Genomic DNA, 16735 nt, shown 5'->3' with positions numbered 1-16735 from the left:
ATACAACTGGATTGAATCACCACTGGATTGAATCTCTGCTGCTGCTTTGGCATCCCTACTGCTTGCATTTCTCCATCTGATTGTTGGATGTAATAGAATCTCAGCAAAGCACGACAAGGAACACTTAATTAAAATTTACAGAGAGGTGATGTGCTAAACTCTTACAAAACCTCTTATTCTAAATTTACTGGCCTTATATGCAATATTATTTTGGAGACAGCATACTGTATTCATTATATTTTTCAAATGATGTAAACAAGGCAGTAGATGTACTCAAATTGCCAGAAGCCAGATGGAGACCTTACCATACTACTTCCCACTGTTTGAAATAACTGTATGAAAGCCCCAAGTTATTTTGTTTCTTACACAGCAGATGAGCAAACCTCCTCCTAGGTGAATGCTGGGCTGTGCCACAGACAGCAAGCACTTGTCTGTCCTCTGCCTATGGGCATAAAGGGCAACTGCCTGCCTCAGCATCCACTGCACAACTGCACAACAGTGAGAAAAAGGTGCACACAGACTGAAAGTAAAAGCTAGATCATAAAAGGTCACATTTTTTGAGCATAAGGGAACACTTTAGTCTAATTATCTTCTTGAGCACAAAATGAATAGGAAACATTTTAACAGTCAGTTTTTAAAAGAATTATTCTAGGTAAATTGATCTGCAGAGAATTGCTCCCAAAACTATAAATCATATTGATTTATTTGCTTTATACTTCCAAAGGGTGACCAATGAGTTATCAAAAGGGAGCATGGAGCCCTCAGTCTTACTGACTGAGGATGTGCCTTATTCCTGCCTTTAGCATGGACTAGCAAGATGCAAATTATCTCAGTCATAATCAGCAAATGAACTATAGTGTTTCTTCTTCACCAAAAAAACAACAACATGAGAGTAGACTGTTGGCAATTTGCTTGCACTATCAGACTAGATGTGAATTTCTTAATTTTCAGTGTATTTATATGACAGTTAGGAAAAAGCATTTGTTCTTTCAACTTGGGGTGGATCTTTACACTCTGCAATCATGTGCATTCAGTAAATGTAGTAAGGTGGTATGCTAGAAGCATATTTCCTTTCATACTTTCCAGTTCTTCAACATGTATCATTAGTTTGTTAAACAAATCTAGAAGTCCAATCAATGCTATTGGTGGGGAAAGCAGCAAAAACTCTTTTGCACCTATTCTCATTTAAAACATTTAAGTCAAATTTTGGAGCATTATTTAAATATTAATTATTTCAATTAGAAAGTTTTGAGGCAGGCAGATTGGCCGATCTGAACAAGAGCAATTAGTTTGGCAGAATTGACTCATGGTCATTCTACCTGACAGCATTCCCTTTGGTGGGAATGTAACTCTTACTGTGAAAATGTTGTACTAAGCAAGCCTTAGTTCCGCTCGTAAATCAGTTCGATGAAAGGTCTGAAAGCCTGTTTCTATGCTGTAGTTAAATTACATTGAAAGTACAACTGAATTTGTCCCTAGTTTTTCCATCAACTATAATGTGACTTAAAAGTTAGCTTCTTGAACAGCAGTAGATTGAATTTAAGTAAACGTTCTCCAAGTTTAAAATAAAACATTAAAGTATTGGTCTTGCATAATAATATGGTCTGATTCCAAGCAGAGGCAGGAACATTAAGAAAGTTCCAGAGTCTTCCATTCAGATTACTAAAATGAAACTCCTCCTTGTAGTCAGAATCAGACGCAAAGTTGGAAGCAAGATAGCTTTTGGTTCATGAGTCAAAAAAAACCCAAAATATTTGGCAATTCTAGAGAAAGCATGAAGTGGAAGACTCCCAGCAGGCTGGTCGACCCCTCTGTACCAGTGGTGCTGCTGTCACAGGGAGGGACTCGGATGCTTTTGCATCAGAAGTTAACCAGTGCCTAACCTGGAGCCCTCTCAACATTGATTTTTTGGCTTACTGTAATATCATCTACCTGGAGGCAGATGAAACATTATATGGGTCAGAAGTAATTCTTGTGATGTCCCAGAATTACATTTTGCCTCATGTGTGCTGCTCTGATCATACAGAAACAGACAACAGTGTATGAGTAGGTTTGCCAGTCCATGGAATTCACCTGTCCTCCCCGAGGAGGAAGCTGATATCAATGAACTTTCGAAATGTTAAAAAAAAAGTTAGCAGCCTCTGAGAGAACTGCAGAAATACCTTCCATTTTCAAAGGGCAACCAGCCATGCTTCTTCCTTTTGGACCACGAACACATCCTATTTTTCAAAGGGAGCATTCTTTTGTTAAAAAGTAACACAAATTTTCTTCATCTGACTTACAATGCATGTATTGATTATAGTTGAAAACTGGCCATTTTCCAGCTCTGCTTTAGCACCAAAAAATACACTGGTGTAGCTCCTCTCCCAGCGGATCAATGTCTAAACTCCTAGTGATTTTTTATTACTGGTAATTGAAATAACATATCAAATCTTAAAAATATTTCTCTACCTCTGTCCCAGGTCAGGTTTTCAGATTTCTGCTGCAGACCATAACTCCTGCCAGCAGAGCCATGGCCTTTTCCCACAGTCAGAACAGGGCTCATAGCAGCATGTGCTGCAGTGAGTCAGCAGGAAGCAAACGGTTCTTGCATATAATGCTCCAATCCCAGCTCGTAAGGAAGCCCAACTCTGACATTGTCTCTCTCACTGCTATTTAAAGAGCTTGTGGAGAAAAAGACCAAAATGTTCACCAAAATGTTCAATTTTAATACATTGTCATGCAAATTAATTGTAATCACAGATGATACTGTTTTCATTTGTTTTCAGGGATGACTGTCCGCTGCAAGGAATGGCAGCCCCCCACCCTGCAATAAATCATATGTTTTGTAGTGGGTGTGCTATTTGTAACAGTGCATTGTCTTCAGAGTACTAATCTTTTTTCTGCTAAAGTAGGGACGAAGCAGGAAGGATAGAGTGGAGACAACTTTTGTTTCTACAGGAGAAATTCCAAGCAAAATAGTGGGATGGTTTAGAAAAAAAGTAAAAAAATCTGTTGGTTTTTTTTTTCATTTCAGGTCAGTAATGGAAATTAATTAACAAAGCCCATCTGTAGGTGGTACAAAGGGCCAAATCTTCAGCTAACGAAAGCTACCACTTTTAAAAACCAGAAAGAGGAAGGGGACATAAAACTGGAAAACAAACAGGAGCATTTGATGACTTAGCGGTGAAAAGATCAGGCACTCCTCAGTTGCAGAGTTATATTTTTGTGCATCGTGTCAATGATTGGAAACCATATGTTTTAGACCAGCTTCAATAGTATCAGTAGCTGCAGTCCTCCTCTCGGATTACTTTTTACTGCCTGCCTAATTTTGAGCTATAATAGCTAACTTGCACTTTGTTTATTGCTTACAAATGTTCTGAATTTTGATAAAGCAGGTTAGACAACGCATATTGGTTCATCACCAGTACTAAAGACCCAACTAGCAATTTGTTTAACATTATGGCCTATGACTTTGCAAATAAATATTTCTTAGGAAAAAAAAAAAAAACAGGAAAAATGTTACAGTGGCTCACAGCACAGAATACAAGATGTTAGCACTGCATCCTTCATGCAGCTCTTGTGTCATCCCCAGAAGAACCCACCCTCCTAGGTGCAGAACCTTTTGGTATCACTAACACAACCAAACAGAGCACTGTTACCCCTCCCCACGTAATGCTCCTGTTAAGCAGCCAGCCCCCAGTTAAGCACTTCCTCATACTGAGCTGTATTAAAATTATGATTCAAGTCTTTCCAGAGTCAGACCATTAGTACACTGCAGGATTTTGACACTAATACATGAAATAGCTCTTTAAAAGTCATTCTGTTTATCTGTACAGAGAAGATTCAAAATAGTCTCCAGCCTATGTCATTCACGCTCTTGTTTACGTGAGGACGGGGTACCTCTCTGTTTTTAAAGCACTGCATAAATTAATGATGTTCTAACAATAACAGTGGCAGAAGTTCTGGGCCTTTACCAGAAAGGAAGCAACCATTAGCCCTGAGAATGAAAATTCCCTGCAGTCCACAAAATAATGTGTTAGGAAGTGGGGTTGCCAACTTTCGCAATTTTGCTGAAAGTCTTCTTAAGCGTGAGGGTTTGTGTTCAGAAAGACTGAGCTCTGGCATCGTGTTTTGATGCAAGACTCTCAGTTTGAGAAAACAAGTGAGTTATTCAGCACTGTGGGTGCAAAGATAAATTGAAAACATGAACCCATGGACCAGAGAATAATTAGCAAGAGCCCAGAATGCGTTGCTTCTAAAATCTTACACTTGGTAAAAGAACTTTGTGATGCTCCAGGTCTGACTTGGGGTGTTTCTATGCTGGAGGTTAATAATATTCAGTACCCAGTAAACCCTTTATACCTTTTTGAAGGCTCCTCACCTAGGTTTGTGTCAGAGAGTGGCATGAAATCTCAAGTGCCAGAGAGCCTGCTGTAGGCCAAAACGCTGACCTGCTTTTGATTTGTGCTGGTGTAACCATGTTCATTCCCTAATATGAGGTGGACAGCAAAAAGTGGAATAACTTCCTCAAGGAACACACTGTGTACAGAATCAGCCCACTGACTGGGAGCATTTCCATTTGGTGAATACCTGGCCTTTCTCCAGTTTCTGTATTCGTTCATTATATGGCACGTGGGAAGAAGCACTGGGGGGACTCCAACCCATAATCTCATCCATGGGGCAGAAAACAGCTTGTTTCCCTGCCTTTCTATATCACCTTTAAGATCTACAGGCATTTTGCTGGTTACTAGCAATGATGAAAATACTTAGAATTCCTAATTGAAAGTATATCCTTTATCTTCCTCTTCACACCCTTTTCCCACTGCACCCTTATCTGTTTTTCTAAATATTGCATACAATGTTTTTGGTAAACAGAAAGGATTTTAGGGTAGACAAATAATGTTTGCCCACAGGCTCAGAAAAGCTGTTTCTGGCATCAATTCACAAGTTGCAAAAATTACTTACGCTGAAAGGGACAAGGAGTGTCTTTCTGTGTGCAGGGTGCTGTGCAAACAATGAGGTCCTGGTCTCTGCCTTTCTGTGGCATTACCACAAACAATAGTAATTCTTAAATACCTGCCTGGCTTTAAGCACTTAAGTAAATAATTGTATTGATTGTTACAGGACTATTCACATGCATAAAACTAAGCATATATTTAAATATATTGTGAAATCAGGGGTTGAGTGAATTTTGCATGCAAGGCATTTTTAAATGATTAGTATATAGGAACTTGTTAAGACCAGCTACAAAAGAAGCTAATGTGGCAATCAGTTTTCTGGGCAGAGCTGGGGGAAAAGGAAGAGATTTTTTTTCAAGACAGATCCTGAGAGACCCAAATTCTTACTTGTGCCTCAGAGACTCCTCACCAGCACCATGATTAGAAAAAAGGAAGCAAGGAGGTCCGCTGAACCCATGATCCCTGAGAGTTTAATGTGAGAGCGGTGTAAGCTCAGTGCTGCAGATAAGCCATGGGGAAATCACAGGGTTACAGCTGAGAACTGATGGGGAATAACAACTGAAAGAGCTTTGGTTTTCCTAGGCCTGCAGGAGGTAGTTCATGCTAGGAAGCTTGCCAGCTCCACATTGATGCTGGGAGCTTTGTCTCCTCAGGACTGCAGGAACACACTTTGCAGTCAAACTGATCTGAGAGATTTTGATAGTAAAAACAGCTGTCTCGTTGCAATGATGTTTTTGTTCCATTGTCAAAATTTTGAGTTAAATCCATGAGTGGGCTGCAGCTTGTTCAAACCCTGAACTCAACACCCTTTGTGTTCCTTTGGCTTTTCCACCACGGTTCCTGGGATCTCCCCTTCCTGAGGAAAGGGCTAGGTGTAATAAAAGCTGTCAGGGCAAGGACTGGAGGCTCTCCTCCGCTGCAGAGCCAGAACAGGAGAGACGCAGCCCCAAACTGCTGGAAAGGGGGGAGGAAAGAGGAAGAGCAGGGTGCAGAAGCAAAACACCCCGATGCCGCCGTGGCCAGGCTGCTTCCCCAGCGAGCAGGTACGCTGGTGGGCAGGGGTGGATGTGTGCTACCTGTGTGCTGGGACGAGGCGAAGCACAAAGACAAACTTTGTGCTCTTTGGCTTTTCTGCCTCCATATGGCCACGGATGCAGCCCGGCTTCCGCGGGGATGTTGGAGGGAGAAGCAGGATGGCATGAAGTGTGGGGGTTCAGCCCTGGGGACCAGGAGCTGTGCAATGCCCGAGTCAGTGAGAGCAGAGGGATGCCTTGTGTGAGTGAGGCTGCTCCTGCAGCTCTGCATGTCTTGTGGTAGTGTGTGTAAAAGAAATAAACTTCTCCGAAATATTCTTTTAAAATTGACATTTAAAAATTGACACAGGAGATAAGGTTGTGTTTAAACACCCACGTTTTAAACCAAGAATCTCTCTTAAAAACGTAGCTAAAAGTAGGTTCAGAGCATTAATCCAGATAAAGCTGAAAGCACGTTGAGGGAGTACCTGCTACTAAATGAAAGCACGGCCCAGCAAGTTAGAAAGCGCGGGGGGATCGCCGAGCACAGCTGGCACAGCAGCGGACTCGCTCAGGGGGACGCTTTGGTGACCACAACGAGAGGCTGCCCCGCTCTCCGGCCGGGCCCCGCGGCGTGCGGGAGCCGCTGGAAGCTCCTCCTCCGCCGGGCCGGGCTGTAGCGAGCGGCGGGACAGCTCCGAGGGCGCACGCTGCGAGGCGGCGCGGCCCCACGCGTGCGGTAGGTGCGGGGCGGGACGGCCGCCTGCGGGGCCGTGCGGGGCTATGCGGAGCTATGCGGGGCCGTCGGAGCGGTGCGGGGCTGCCCTGAGGCGGGCTCGCTGCGGGGAAGCAACAGGTCGGGCTCGCTGGGGACGGACCGTCGCGAGGTCACGCACCGCGGGGAAGCGCAGCGGGGAGGGGTGGGCGCAGCGCGGGGTGCGGAGCCGCCGCCCCGCTCCGCTCCGCTCCGCTCCTATGCGCGGGCATGCGCGCCTGCCTCGCACATGCTCACTGCGCTCGCGGCGGGCGCGCACACTCCGCAGCGCTGCGGCTCCGGTGAGTACGGGCGGGGAACGACAGTCCGCTGCCCTCCCCGCGCCCGCGGAGGGGCTGCAGGCGGCGGGGTCCCGTGCGCGGCGGCCCGCGGAGATCCCGCGTCCCCGGCCGGTGCGGAGCGGAGCGGGACCCGGAGCGGAGCGCAGCGCCTGTCCCGGCACCGCCGCTTCCCGCGGGTGCGCTGCGGGGCGAATCGCGGCACCGCCTCGGGGTCCTACGGGCGCGGCTGCGGCGGGGTTAATTGGTGCGGTTATTTGATGCGCTGCGGACCGTCCGGCTTACCTTAAACCGGCTTCGGTTAGCTATTCTATTGCGAACTGAAATGTGCGTTTAAATAAAGTTAGTTATGCTCCTTTTTTGCAATTGCTACTGTGAGGGAAATTTCTCGGGTGATTGATGCTCTTGAAGTACACTTTTTGGAGCGTTAAGTTGTGCCCGAGCGCAGCGAACAGCCTCTAACGGAAATTAGCGATGGGACACAACTCCTGTTTTCGGACGTTTCGAACGGTGGTGTGTTTTGCAGGGTGAAATTTTAGTTGTTAAATGCGTATGGTTAACCAATAAACATTTAATCAATCTTATTAACGGGAATTTTGTTCAGCACGGTGTCAAATTCACGCATCCCTTGACTTTGTTCGGGGCAGTTGCAGGAATATCGCATTGTTTAATCCTTCTTGTGGACCTCGGGATTTACTGAGAGCTCCTCTGTCTACACTGCTCTCTCCCAGGAGGTTTTCCCCGAAAACATTGGGAAAGCACGGCAAAATGCTTTCTGCCCACTCTGCTTGCGTTAGGGGTATCTGGTCCCTAAAAGCTGGAATGTATCTTAACTTACAGCTTCTGTGTATAAGCTGATGTTTTGTAGCTTCTTTCATGCATCCCACGTTGCATTGTGGTTTGTGTTACACGTTACTACATACGAGATAATTTTTCTCCTTGCCCATTTTGCTTTGAATAAACTGTTTCTTCTCTTATGCAAACCTGAATTCTTATTTCTGTCTTGAAATGTAAGTCTCAAATATTGTGGGCTCAAATATTACATACATAAATAGGAAAGGCTTACTGTACAAATACGCTGAAAACAATTAGTGCTTACAGCTTTGGAAACATTCCAAAACCTTTAAAAATATATGTTGAAAATTCACTTCTAGTGATGCTACAGCAAATAACTTGATTTTACTCTAATTTGCATCTTATTAAAAAAAAAAAAAAGAAAGAAAGAAAGAAGAAAACTTCCTGTGTGATGCAAAATTAAATTAAGTTTTTGAGTCAAATCATCCAGCCAATTCTCATATCTCTGTCTCTTTTATGTTCCCAACCATCAGGTCAAAACATTTGGCCTAGTAACAAGTGTGTAGTCTTTTGGTTTGAGGCCACCATTCTATTTTGCTTTGCTTTGTTCAGCTTGCTCCCCTCAGCTCACTTTCTGTCCAGCACTACGTACAGACTCGATTCCCACGCCTCGCTAATGGTATCACCAGCATTTGGCTGAAAGGTTTGAAATGGGCTCCTGTTTCAAATATCTCACAACCTTGGCAGTATTAAATTTCATTAGAAAAGCTTCATTAGGGAGAAATAAATATGTTGTTGGTAATTCCCCCTTCATCAGTAAGTCCCACGTTCAGTGTTCAGTGTACAGACGGAGCTCGATTGTACAGAGGGATTTGACTCACGTATTCATGTGAAGACCATGACCTCACAATGCCGTTTCGAGAATCTTGCGTGTTCCCCTGCTGTTGTTCCATAGATGGCCAATGTGATGGATTATTTCTGAAAGTGAAAACAGTTTAACTGAGAATCCTGCAAATGTTGGTGGTACGTTAAGACTCAAGCCAGTGAAGTGCCCTGCTGAAGTCACTGTGGCTGTGTTTGTGTCAGTGTGTGTAGGTACACGCTGCTGAGAAAGAAAACAATTAAAGAAGTCAGTAATTTTCTGCTGTCTTCCCGAGTGTTATTTATGACGTGTAGTAGTAAAGCAGCTATTCTGAATTCAGCTATAATTCTCGTCAGTAAGATTTGTTTCTTCTGTGCCAAATTTTGCAGTAACCAGATGGCTTTAAGGTGTCTTCAGCTGGAAAGCAAGCAAGAACAGTGCTGAAGACTAATTATTCCTTGCAGTAAATTTCTTCTGTAATAAATTCACAGGTTGTTAGACTTAATCTGTGGAAATGATTGTTAAGATTACTTGTGCAGTGAAAAATGCTTTTAAAATTTTGTTCCTAAAAAAAAAGTTCTTAGAATGCCAGGAAAATGTTTGAGTTGACTTTGCCTCGTTGTAGTAACTTTTATTAGGGATGATCTCTTAAGTTGCAAATTCAAATCCTTTTCATAAACCATGGAACTCTGCAGTTTTAACATGATATATCCCATAAGTTGAGGGCTTATTTTCTAGATTAAGTGGGAAAATTTGTACGGCCCTTTCTGATGGATCATTACTGCATGCACGAGTATTATTCACAGCAACAGCGGTATTGCTGTACTAACAATCGAGTTCTTTTCATTACATTTCACATTGTACTACGCAGGACAGAAAATAGTTACACCAAAGAGGAAAAGGTAGAAGTTTCCTTCACTTTTCTAATGAAAAGCCAGAAAGACCATCTTGACTGGGGCTGTTTTTACGGGGTCTCATCAAAAAACAATTGTTCACGGCAGCCCAATTCTTAAAACAATTCTTCATCCTTATTTGCAGATCTTAACTCAAGTAAGGATGTTTAACAAACAGCCCATTTTAATCAGGTGAGGATAAGCCCCTCAATTAGAAGCAAATAGTTGCGTACCTTGGTTTTGTCTTTGGGGCCTGGAGGTGTTGCCATTTGCCAGTAGATTTGGTGCTGCCAAAGTGTTGAATCAGGAGAGATGAGAAAACAGGAATAAGGATGTAGGACTGTGCAGTCACCTTGTAAAATATTTTTGATCACAGTGTTCAAAACCAGACCCCATTTCCTTCTTTGGCAAGAAGTTGATTTACTGCTGAAAAAGAGGGAGAGGAAAATTGGATTCAAAACAGTGACTGTCACCACATCAACAGTTCCAGTGAATGTGTCACAGAATGAATATTTAATTTAAATCAATTAAACTTGTTTTCAGTTGCTGTTCCTGGTAGGACTTTAATTGTATTTAAATTACTTCAAAAGTACCTAAAATGAGAAGAAAAGGAATACATGGGCATAATCCTTCCCATTTAAAATTGTTTGTCTGCAGCTGCTTAAGTCCTAGCATTAGAAGTCACCTATAAACATGTTTATTTAGCATCAGTGTTATCTGTTAGATTGTACATGGTTCATTAACATGGAGAGAATACGTTTTGTTTAATAGAGTGTGGGAGCTGCCAGAGGTCAGAAGAGGTTGTTTGCCTGAAGTCGAGATGGCATCTTGGCTTTGCTCTCATTCTGTTTGTCACCTCTGCCGTCTCCGGGAAATGCTTCATTAGGGCAGTTGTGTTAAGGTGTTTTCCCTCGTGTTTAAGTGCAGAGGCTCCATAGAAAGCCAGAAGTACGCTGCCAGGCATGGTAAGGCTCATGGGGAATTTTAAGGAAAGTTTGTTGTAATTTGTGGAGGATTGGCTTAGAGGGAGTTGAATTAAGAAAAAAACACTAGAAAGAAAAGAGCCGTAAGGGAGAGGGGAGCCTGGAACGTTGCTGTAGGGGCAGAAAGCAGCATAGCCATGAATTGTATTTTATAGAAACAGGGAGATGGGGGTTTGGTTTGGTGTCTTAAAAAATTCAGAATATTTTGTGTGCTGTTGAATTACTTTTTGTCACTGTTGTTGTGGTTGGGTTGCATCCGGACTGAAGATGGCTGTAGCTGGTGGTGATGCTGAGCTGAGAACCAACAGGTGAGCTGCTGCCTCCGGCTGCAGGGACGGAGCAGGACTGGGCCCTTTCTGTCTCTGAAACTTGCTGGGTGCTGTCCGCTCCTGCTTCTCTTAACAGTGTGCTTGGAAATGCAGAGCAGTACTGGAGACACTGGAAATACCTTGTATAGGAACGGCCACGGCTTCATGTTTGAAAAGGTTATTTCAATTGCTTGAATGCTGCTTATGTATAGATGCTAGCAGCCATGCACTGCACGCAGTATGCTGGGGGAGAGGTGCACGTGTGCATTTTTTACTGGAGCTTTTTGAAAATGTTTGAGGTGAATTTCTCACCTAAAATGGAATGGGGGTTGCTTGGGATTTTTTTTTATTTTTTTTTTCCTTTGGAGGGAAAAAATGGTACATTTAATTTCAGCTAGAAAAACAGAAAATTGAATTCCATGATTTTTTATCAGATAAGGACCCTTAGCAGATCGTAACCAAAAGGCATCAAATAAAATGGACATACAGTTCATGTATAGATCCAAGTGGCTGTAGAAGATGCAATATGAATTTTTTTTTTTTCAAAAGCAGAACCATAAAAACAGGTTAAAAAATTAAACTGAACTTCAGTGTTGGTTATAAGTTGTTACTGAAATACATCGACGGTCTGATATTGTTGGTTTTGTTTTTGTTTAAAGCCAGCCAAAGCATCTATTTCTAAAGAGTAGTAGGTGCTCTCAAATGGCTAGAGGGAAAACAAAAACAACTGCTATATTGAGGAGGGGAATGTCTGGTGTAGGGTTTTTTCCTTGAATTATATTCAACGAGTACTTGCTCTGTTCTGTATTTTTAAGAAATTATGTGGACAGCAATTTTGTTTCTTTACCAAGGCAGTGAAAACACCAAGAATCCTTTTTATAATTTGGAAAGAATGTCAAAAGAATGAAGTAGTTAAACCTAAGTGTATTAGATCATACGCTCTAAATGCATAAATAAGCATAACTGCAATCACAGAAACCAATGTTAAAACCACCAGGAAAACTCACCCACAAACCCTAATGACTTAAAGGGAATGACCTCAGCCATTGTGAAATTTGTGCCTATTTGTTGACTGACATTTTTTGTAGAAGCAGATTGCGTGTTTCACTGGGGTGTGGGATTTTGTTGTTTGAAAGACTGCTGTTGTGTTGTGTTTTTTTTGTTGCTGCCAGGTTTGAATAGAAAGAGCGAAAACAGGATTGAGGCAGGGAGAGGCAGCCTGTGCTTTGGGCCTCAGCAATTTGAAAAGCAGGTGAAGGGTTGTTATTGATGGACAGAGACTGGTAGGAATTTATAGAAGTTTGTTTTTCAGATGTTAGAAACTTCTTTGATGATAGTCCATTTCTAACTTATTCCCAAGTGGTTTTCTCTTAAGGAAATGAAAGTTTAAGGTATTTGATTACAAACCTAAGATCTTTTCATGTCCATGTCTTTGCGTGAGTGCTGCATGAAATACCGGTGTCATTCATCTCCTCTCTGCTTTTTTGAGAGGAAATTGATGCATAGTAGAACCTCAACTTGCCATTGCTGTGACACGAGCTAATAATTCAGCAAAACTGAAGCCTTCCATTATTCCAACAGCAAAAAAATTCTATGGGGTTGTTTTTAAATTAGCCAGCACTACAGACTGCAAGCCTGGTCAGAGCCAAGTTGCTCTGCAGAAATGGTTCCTCTCTGCTAGCTCTTCCTGTGGGCTCCTACTTTTCTGGGCTGCAGTAATTAAAGAAAGCTCAAGTTTAATTGTACCTCCTTAGCTGCACAGACAGTTTTAAGAAAACTGGTATTTTTATACTTTTTGATGCCTAACTCCAGACGTTTGGTCTTATGGTGCAGAAATCCTCATTTGCCACCCTTGCTTTTCAGAAGGAAAACCACCCAGCTAAACAGATAAATAAAAATGCTAAATAAGAAGAACAGTTTGGGACTAGTCAGCCCAGATGGTAATTAGTTAACCCACGGAGAACTAATGCCTCACTCTGTGCTGAAGAGAGCGACTTCACAGACCAACTCGAGCGGAGTAGGAAAGAGTTGTATTTCTAAACAAAGGCAAGAGGACGTGGGGAAAATTTCTTAAACTCAGCAAATGCCTTAAAAAGTGGAAATGCTTCTAGGATTACTCAAGCATCCACAAGAAACAGTGAGGGGAAAGTGAAGCAAGGCATCTGAAATTTCTTGTTTTTTAAGTAGGTTGAGTAAGCAAAGTGTTCTCAGGGCCCCTGTTATTTACAGCTTAGTCCGTGCACCACGCAGAGATCCTCATCAGCTGTCTTAAAGGCAAGTTTCGCATCTATTGCAAGTTCTATCTTTTGATGAAATGCTTGATTCAGTTTTTTGCCGTTTCATTGTCCTACAACTGCTTTGAAATAACTTTGATCAGTTTTGAATGTGGATCTGTATCACCAGTTCTGATTCCCCTTGCGACTGTGCTTCTGTACTGGATTGCCATCGTTAGAGTTTAATTGTAACTCCCTAACGATAATTTAAGATTTTAATTAAAGTCCAGATGTACTTACAAAATGCTTCACTTCCAGTAAATACTGATCATGTTAACTTCAGCTGAAGTACTGCTATGCAAATGCATTTTTCTTTCAATTTTTGTGGCTGAAACGGCTGAAATATTTTAGTTTTTTTTAGAATTGAGCAATAGTTTTTATTTGAAAAGAGATGTTGTTTATCCATCCTTTATCAAACTAAAAAGCACAGGTTTTTTTGATGACATGTAATACTTTTGTAAGTAAAGCCTTTGAACATTTTATTGGCTGTGTCCAAATTTTTCTTTTTTAAAAATATATACTATTTGGTTTTATAAAACTTTTTTTTTTTTTAATTTATTAAGCTCTTTTGTAAAGTGCCAAATTGATACTCCACCTCTCCACTGAGATGTAGAATTAGGAGTGAGTCAGCTTTAATGCTTGTAGCAAAATAAATCATCTCTTTCACTGTGCTTAACTGTGGGCAAATATATGCTAGATCTGGTCCTGATCTCCCTGGTTTTCAGTCATCTAATTTAAATAAGGAATGTCCCCTATTGAGAGGGAACAGTTTTAAATCTTCTGTATCTGTTGCATAAGTGTATTTTTTTAAAACGTTTCCAGTTGTAAAGGCTGTCAGTGCAAGTCAGACTGACTTCTCTAGCATCCAAGCCTTGCAAAACAGGAGCAGGAATTGCCATGTCTCTGTGCTATCTGCACTCACAGGCCTTATTAGCAACTTGGCAAAGGTCTTTTGCAGCAGTTAGCAAAAGTGAAGAAATCCAGATCCAGTGGAAGCCGTACAGCTCCCCAGGCAGGAGGTGCCGCAGCCCTGGCCGTAACAGCAGATGGAACCTCCTGCACAGAGAGACCTTTGCAGTGATTTGATTCCATCCAACATCTTCTATGACCTAATGCTCCTGGGGGTGTTGGTGGAGCTATCTCTTTAGCAGCAAAATAAGGCAGGCACCAGTTATTTTTATTTGCTGCTATAAAATAAGCAAGATTCTAATTCTGTTTAATGTTTGTAGACTGTTGTGTGAATGTCTACTTTAGAGGAATCTAGTTTGTAATAAAATTCAGTACTCTTTGAATAAAAATCAAACTTAGGTTTCTGACCTAAAACGCACCATCCTTCAGCAGTGCTACAAATATGTGTACAAGGCAATGCAAGGCTCTTCTGTTCAGAAACTTTGACAGACGTTTGCTGTCTCTCCTTAAAATGAATTTCCCTCTTCACTGCTTCTGCACCTGAAAATTTTAAGCGGTAATTTGAAAAAATCCATATTTACCTTTAACATATGATTTAATTTTGTTTGTTTGGCAACCATTCCTCCTGTTTGCTGCAGCAGATTCGGATAATTTGAGAAAGAGAAATGACTGGGATGAGAGACTAGGGAAACAAGCTGAGTTTTCTATAAAATATTTGAGATCTTGTAAAACTTATGAGCTGGATTTGAGACAACACTTACATCCCCCTGCAAGGTTGGGGGTAAGGGGTGGAGACGATGGTTTAGAATAGAAAGTAATAAAGGATGCTACTGCTGGAAGTAGGATGCGTTGATGTTAGAATCGGGTGTTTTCCTTCCTACATACTAGTACTGCTTCTTCCCCCTATCCCTGCTGCCACAAATCAGGATTATTCAATCACAACGGCAGTTTATCTGTTTGCAAAGTGGGATGGTTGCTTAACAGTGCACAGAAGCATCATGCCCTGGTTTAGGATAGGAAGTGGAAAACGAATATTATTTTGAACTTGAACTTTGTGAGCAGGCAGAAAGTAATTATCAGAGCTGGAACTCCCCCGGGAGAAGCGGGGGAGTGATGCACCGCACTTGTAAGAAGCGCTGTGGGATCTTAAATATCTCGTCGTCTTTAATGCTTTGGTTTTATATTTCTGCTTTTTAATTGATCTTCCACTCCTCATTTTTTTTCTTTGGCAAATGGTGGAAGAGACAATTGCATGTAGACTTGGTGTTCTGTATTTATTAATAGATGCTGCTTCCTTTCTCTTGCTGATGGGGCAGGGCTGATTTTACATCTTGGTCTTGGTGCTGCTTTCAGTTGTAAAAGGAATTCTTTCACTACCTGGGTTATTTAATAGGCTGCTGATGGTTAAGAGCATGTAACTGTGAAGCCATTGAATTACAAGTTCTGAGTGAGCCACTCATGTATAACATTATTTATAAATCATATAAGTTTATCTGTGTTGTAAAATACGAAACAGTGTCAGTCTGCAGTTATGAAGTTAATATTGTGAGTATCACCTTCTTAGTAAGCACATAGCTATTAAAATACTACTGTGAGCTCTTTGTAGAACAAAAGAGAAAAAGAAAAAAGGCAGATTTCTGTCTTCATTAGTTTTTCACTATTTATTTATTGTTGTATTGCTGTGACTTCAGCAAACTATGACCTAAGGTTATTTTTTTGCTGCTTCTTCACAAGTTCCTCAACAAAGAACATCACCATTTCACATTTCCTTACAGACTGTACAGTACCTTCTGTAGACACTGAAAGTGTTGTTCTGTATTAAGTTAGATAATTAAACAACAAGGAAAAAGATTTTTGTTAACTTTTTAATGTGATGCTTCTAACTATCAAATAGGATATTTTGTTCTTGGGAAGGAGATTCATCTTTAAAAGATAGTATTCATTTTTAATATAAATATAGGAAATAAAATATGTTCCTTATGGTACTTCAACATGGTGTCTCTTTGATGAAGTCTGCAACACTTTTACTTCTTTATTAACAGGGTTTGGGGATTTTTATTTTTGAGTTTTAAGGCTAGCAAAATTAAGTCACTTAAAAAACTGGGGGATGATTTATTGTAGCACAGTAGGAGAAATTCGTCTTGAGATTTTAATATCTTCCACCTGGTATAGAAATAAAAAGAAAGTAGTCTTTAGCTGGTGACTAATTTGTCACTAATACTCAGGGGTTCCTTCATTACAACACAAAGATGTCAGTTTTGAGAGAAACATACGGTAAAAGAGCCGAGTGCAACTTCCTGTAGCAGACACTTAGAAAAAGGAGAAAAATAAAGGTCTGGAAAGCAGCTGAAGCTGTGTGAAGGAAGGCTCTAAAGCTATCAATCAGGGCAAAACGATTGGGGAAGGATTTTACCTGAAGGCTACAGAGGTATTCATTAGGACATGTTCAAGGAGGAAAGTCACTCGATATGGCTCCAGAGGAGGAGCCCTGGCAAGAAGTAATGCCCTGACTGACGTTCAGTTCTCCCCAAAGTGCACGTACTGCATTCTGAGGAGGAACTGTATTGTCGTGTTGTTTGGTTTCTTTTTTTAAAGGCACTGCTTACTGATGTCTTTTATACTTTGTCACGGTGTTCGATGACTTGCACCCAAGACGTAGCACAGTTTAAAAGAATACTGCTAGAGAATATCTGCATCTACTGACAG

General features: G+C 41.4%; 1 protein-coding gene across 6 annotated transcripts in view; it reads left to right on the top strand.

Annotated features, from left to right (window-relative positions):
• Window positions 1–5926: 5926 nt before the first annotated feature.
• Window positions 5927–16735, top strand: part of EYA2 (EYA transcriptional coactivator and phosphatase 2) — a 90110-nt gene continuing 79301 nt past the window's right edge. For 2 of the 6 annotated variants that reach the window (XM_048963107.1, XM_048963106.1), the window contains exon 1: window positions 6899–7009. In XM_048963107.1, coding sequence (XP_048819064.1) covers window positions 6939–7009 — 71 coding nt within the window. In that variant the 5' untranslated portion in view covers window positions 6899–6938. Of the gene's footprint in view, window positions 5984–6545; window positions 6693–6715; window positions 6810–6898; window positions 7010–16735 lie in introns of those variants that run through there. The other 4 variants (XM_048963112.1, XM_048963108.1, XM_048963110.1 and 1 more) reach the window with 4 other exon arrangements.

Source organism: Lagopus muta, chromosome 16, assembly GCF_023343835.1.
Source record: "Lagopus muta isolate bLagMut1 chromosome 16, bLagMut1 primary, whole genome shotgun sequence".
NCBI lineage: Eukaryota > Metazoa > Chordata > Aves > Galliformes > Phasianidae > Lagopus > Lagopus muta.
The sequence above is the reverse complement of the archived record's forward strand: the minus strand, read 5'-3'. Positions and strand labels throughout refer to the sequence as shown.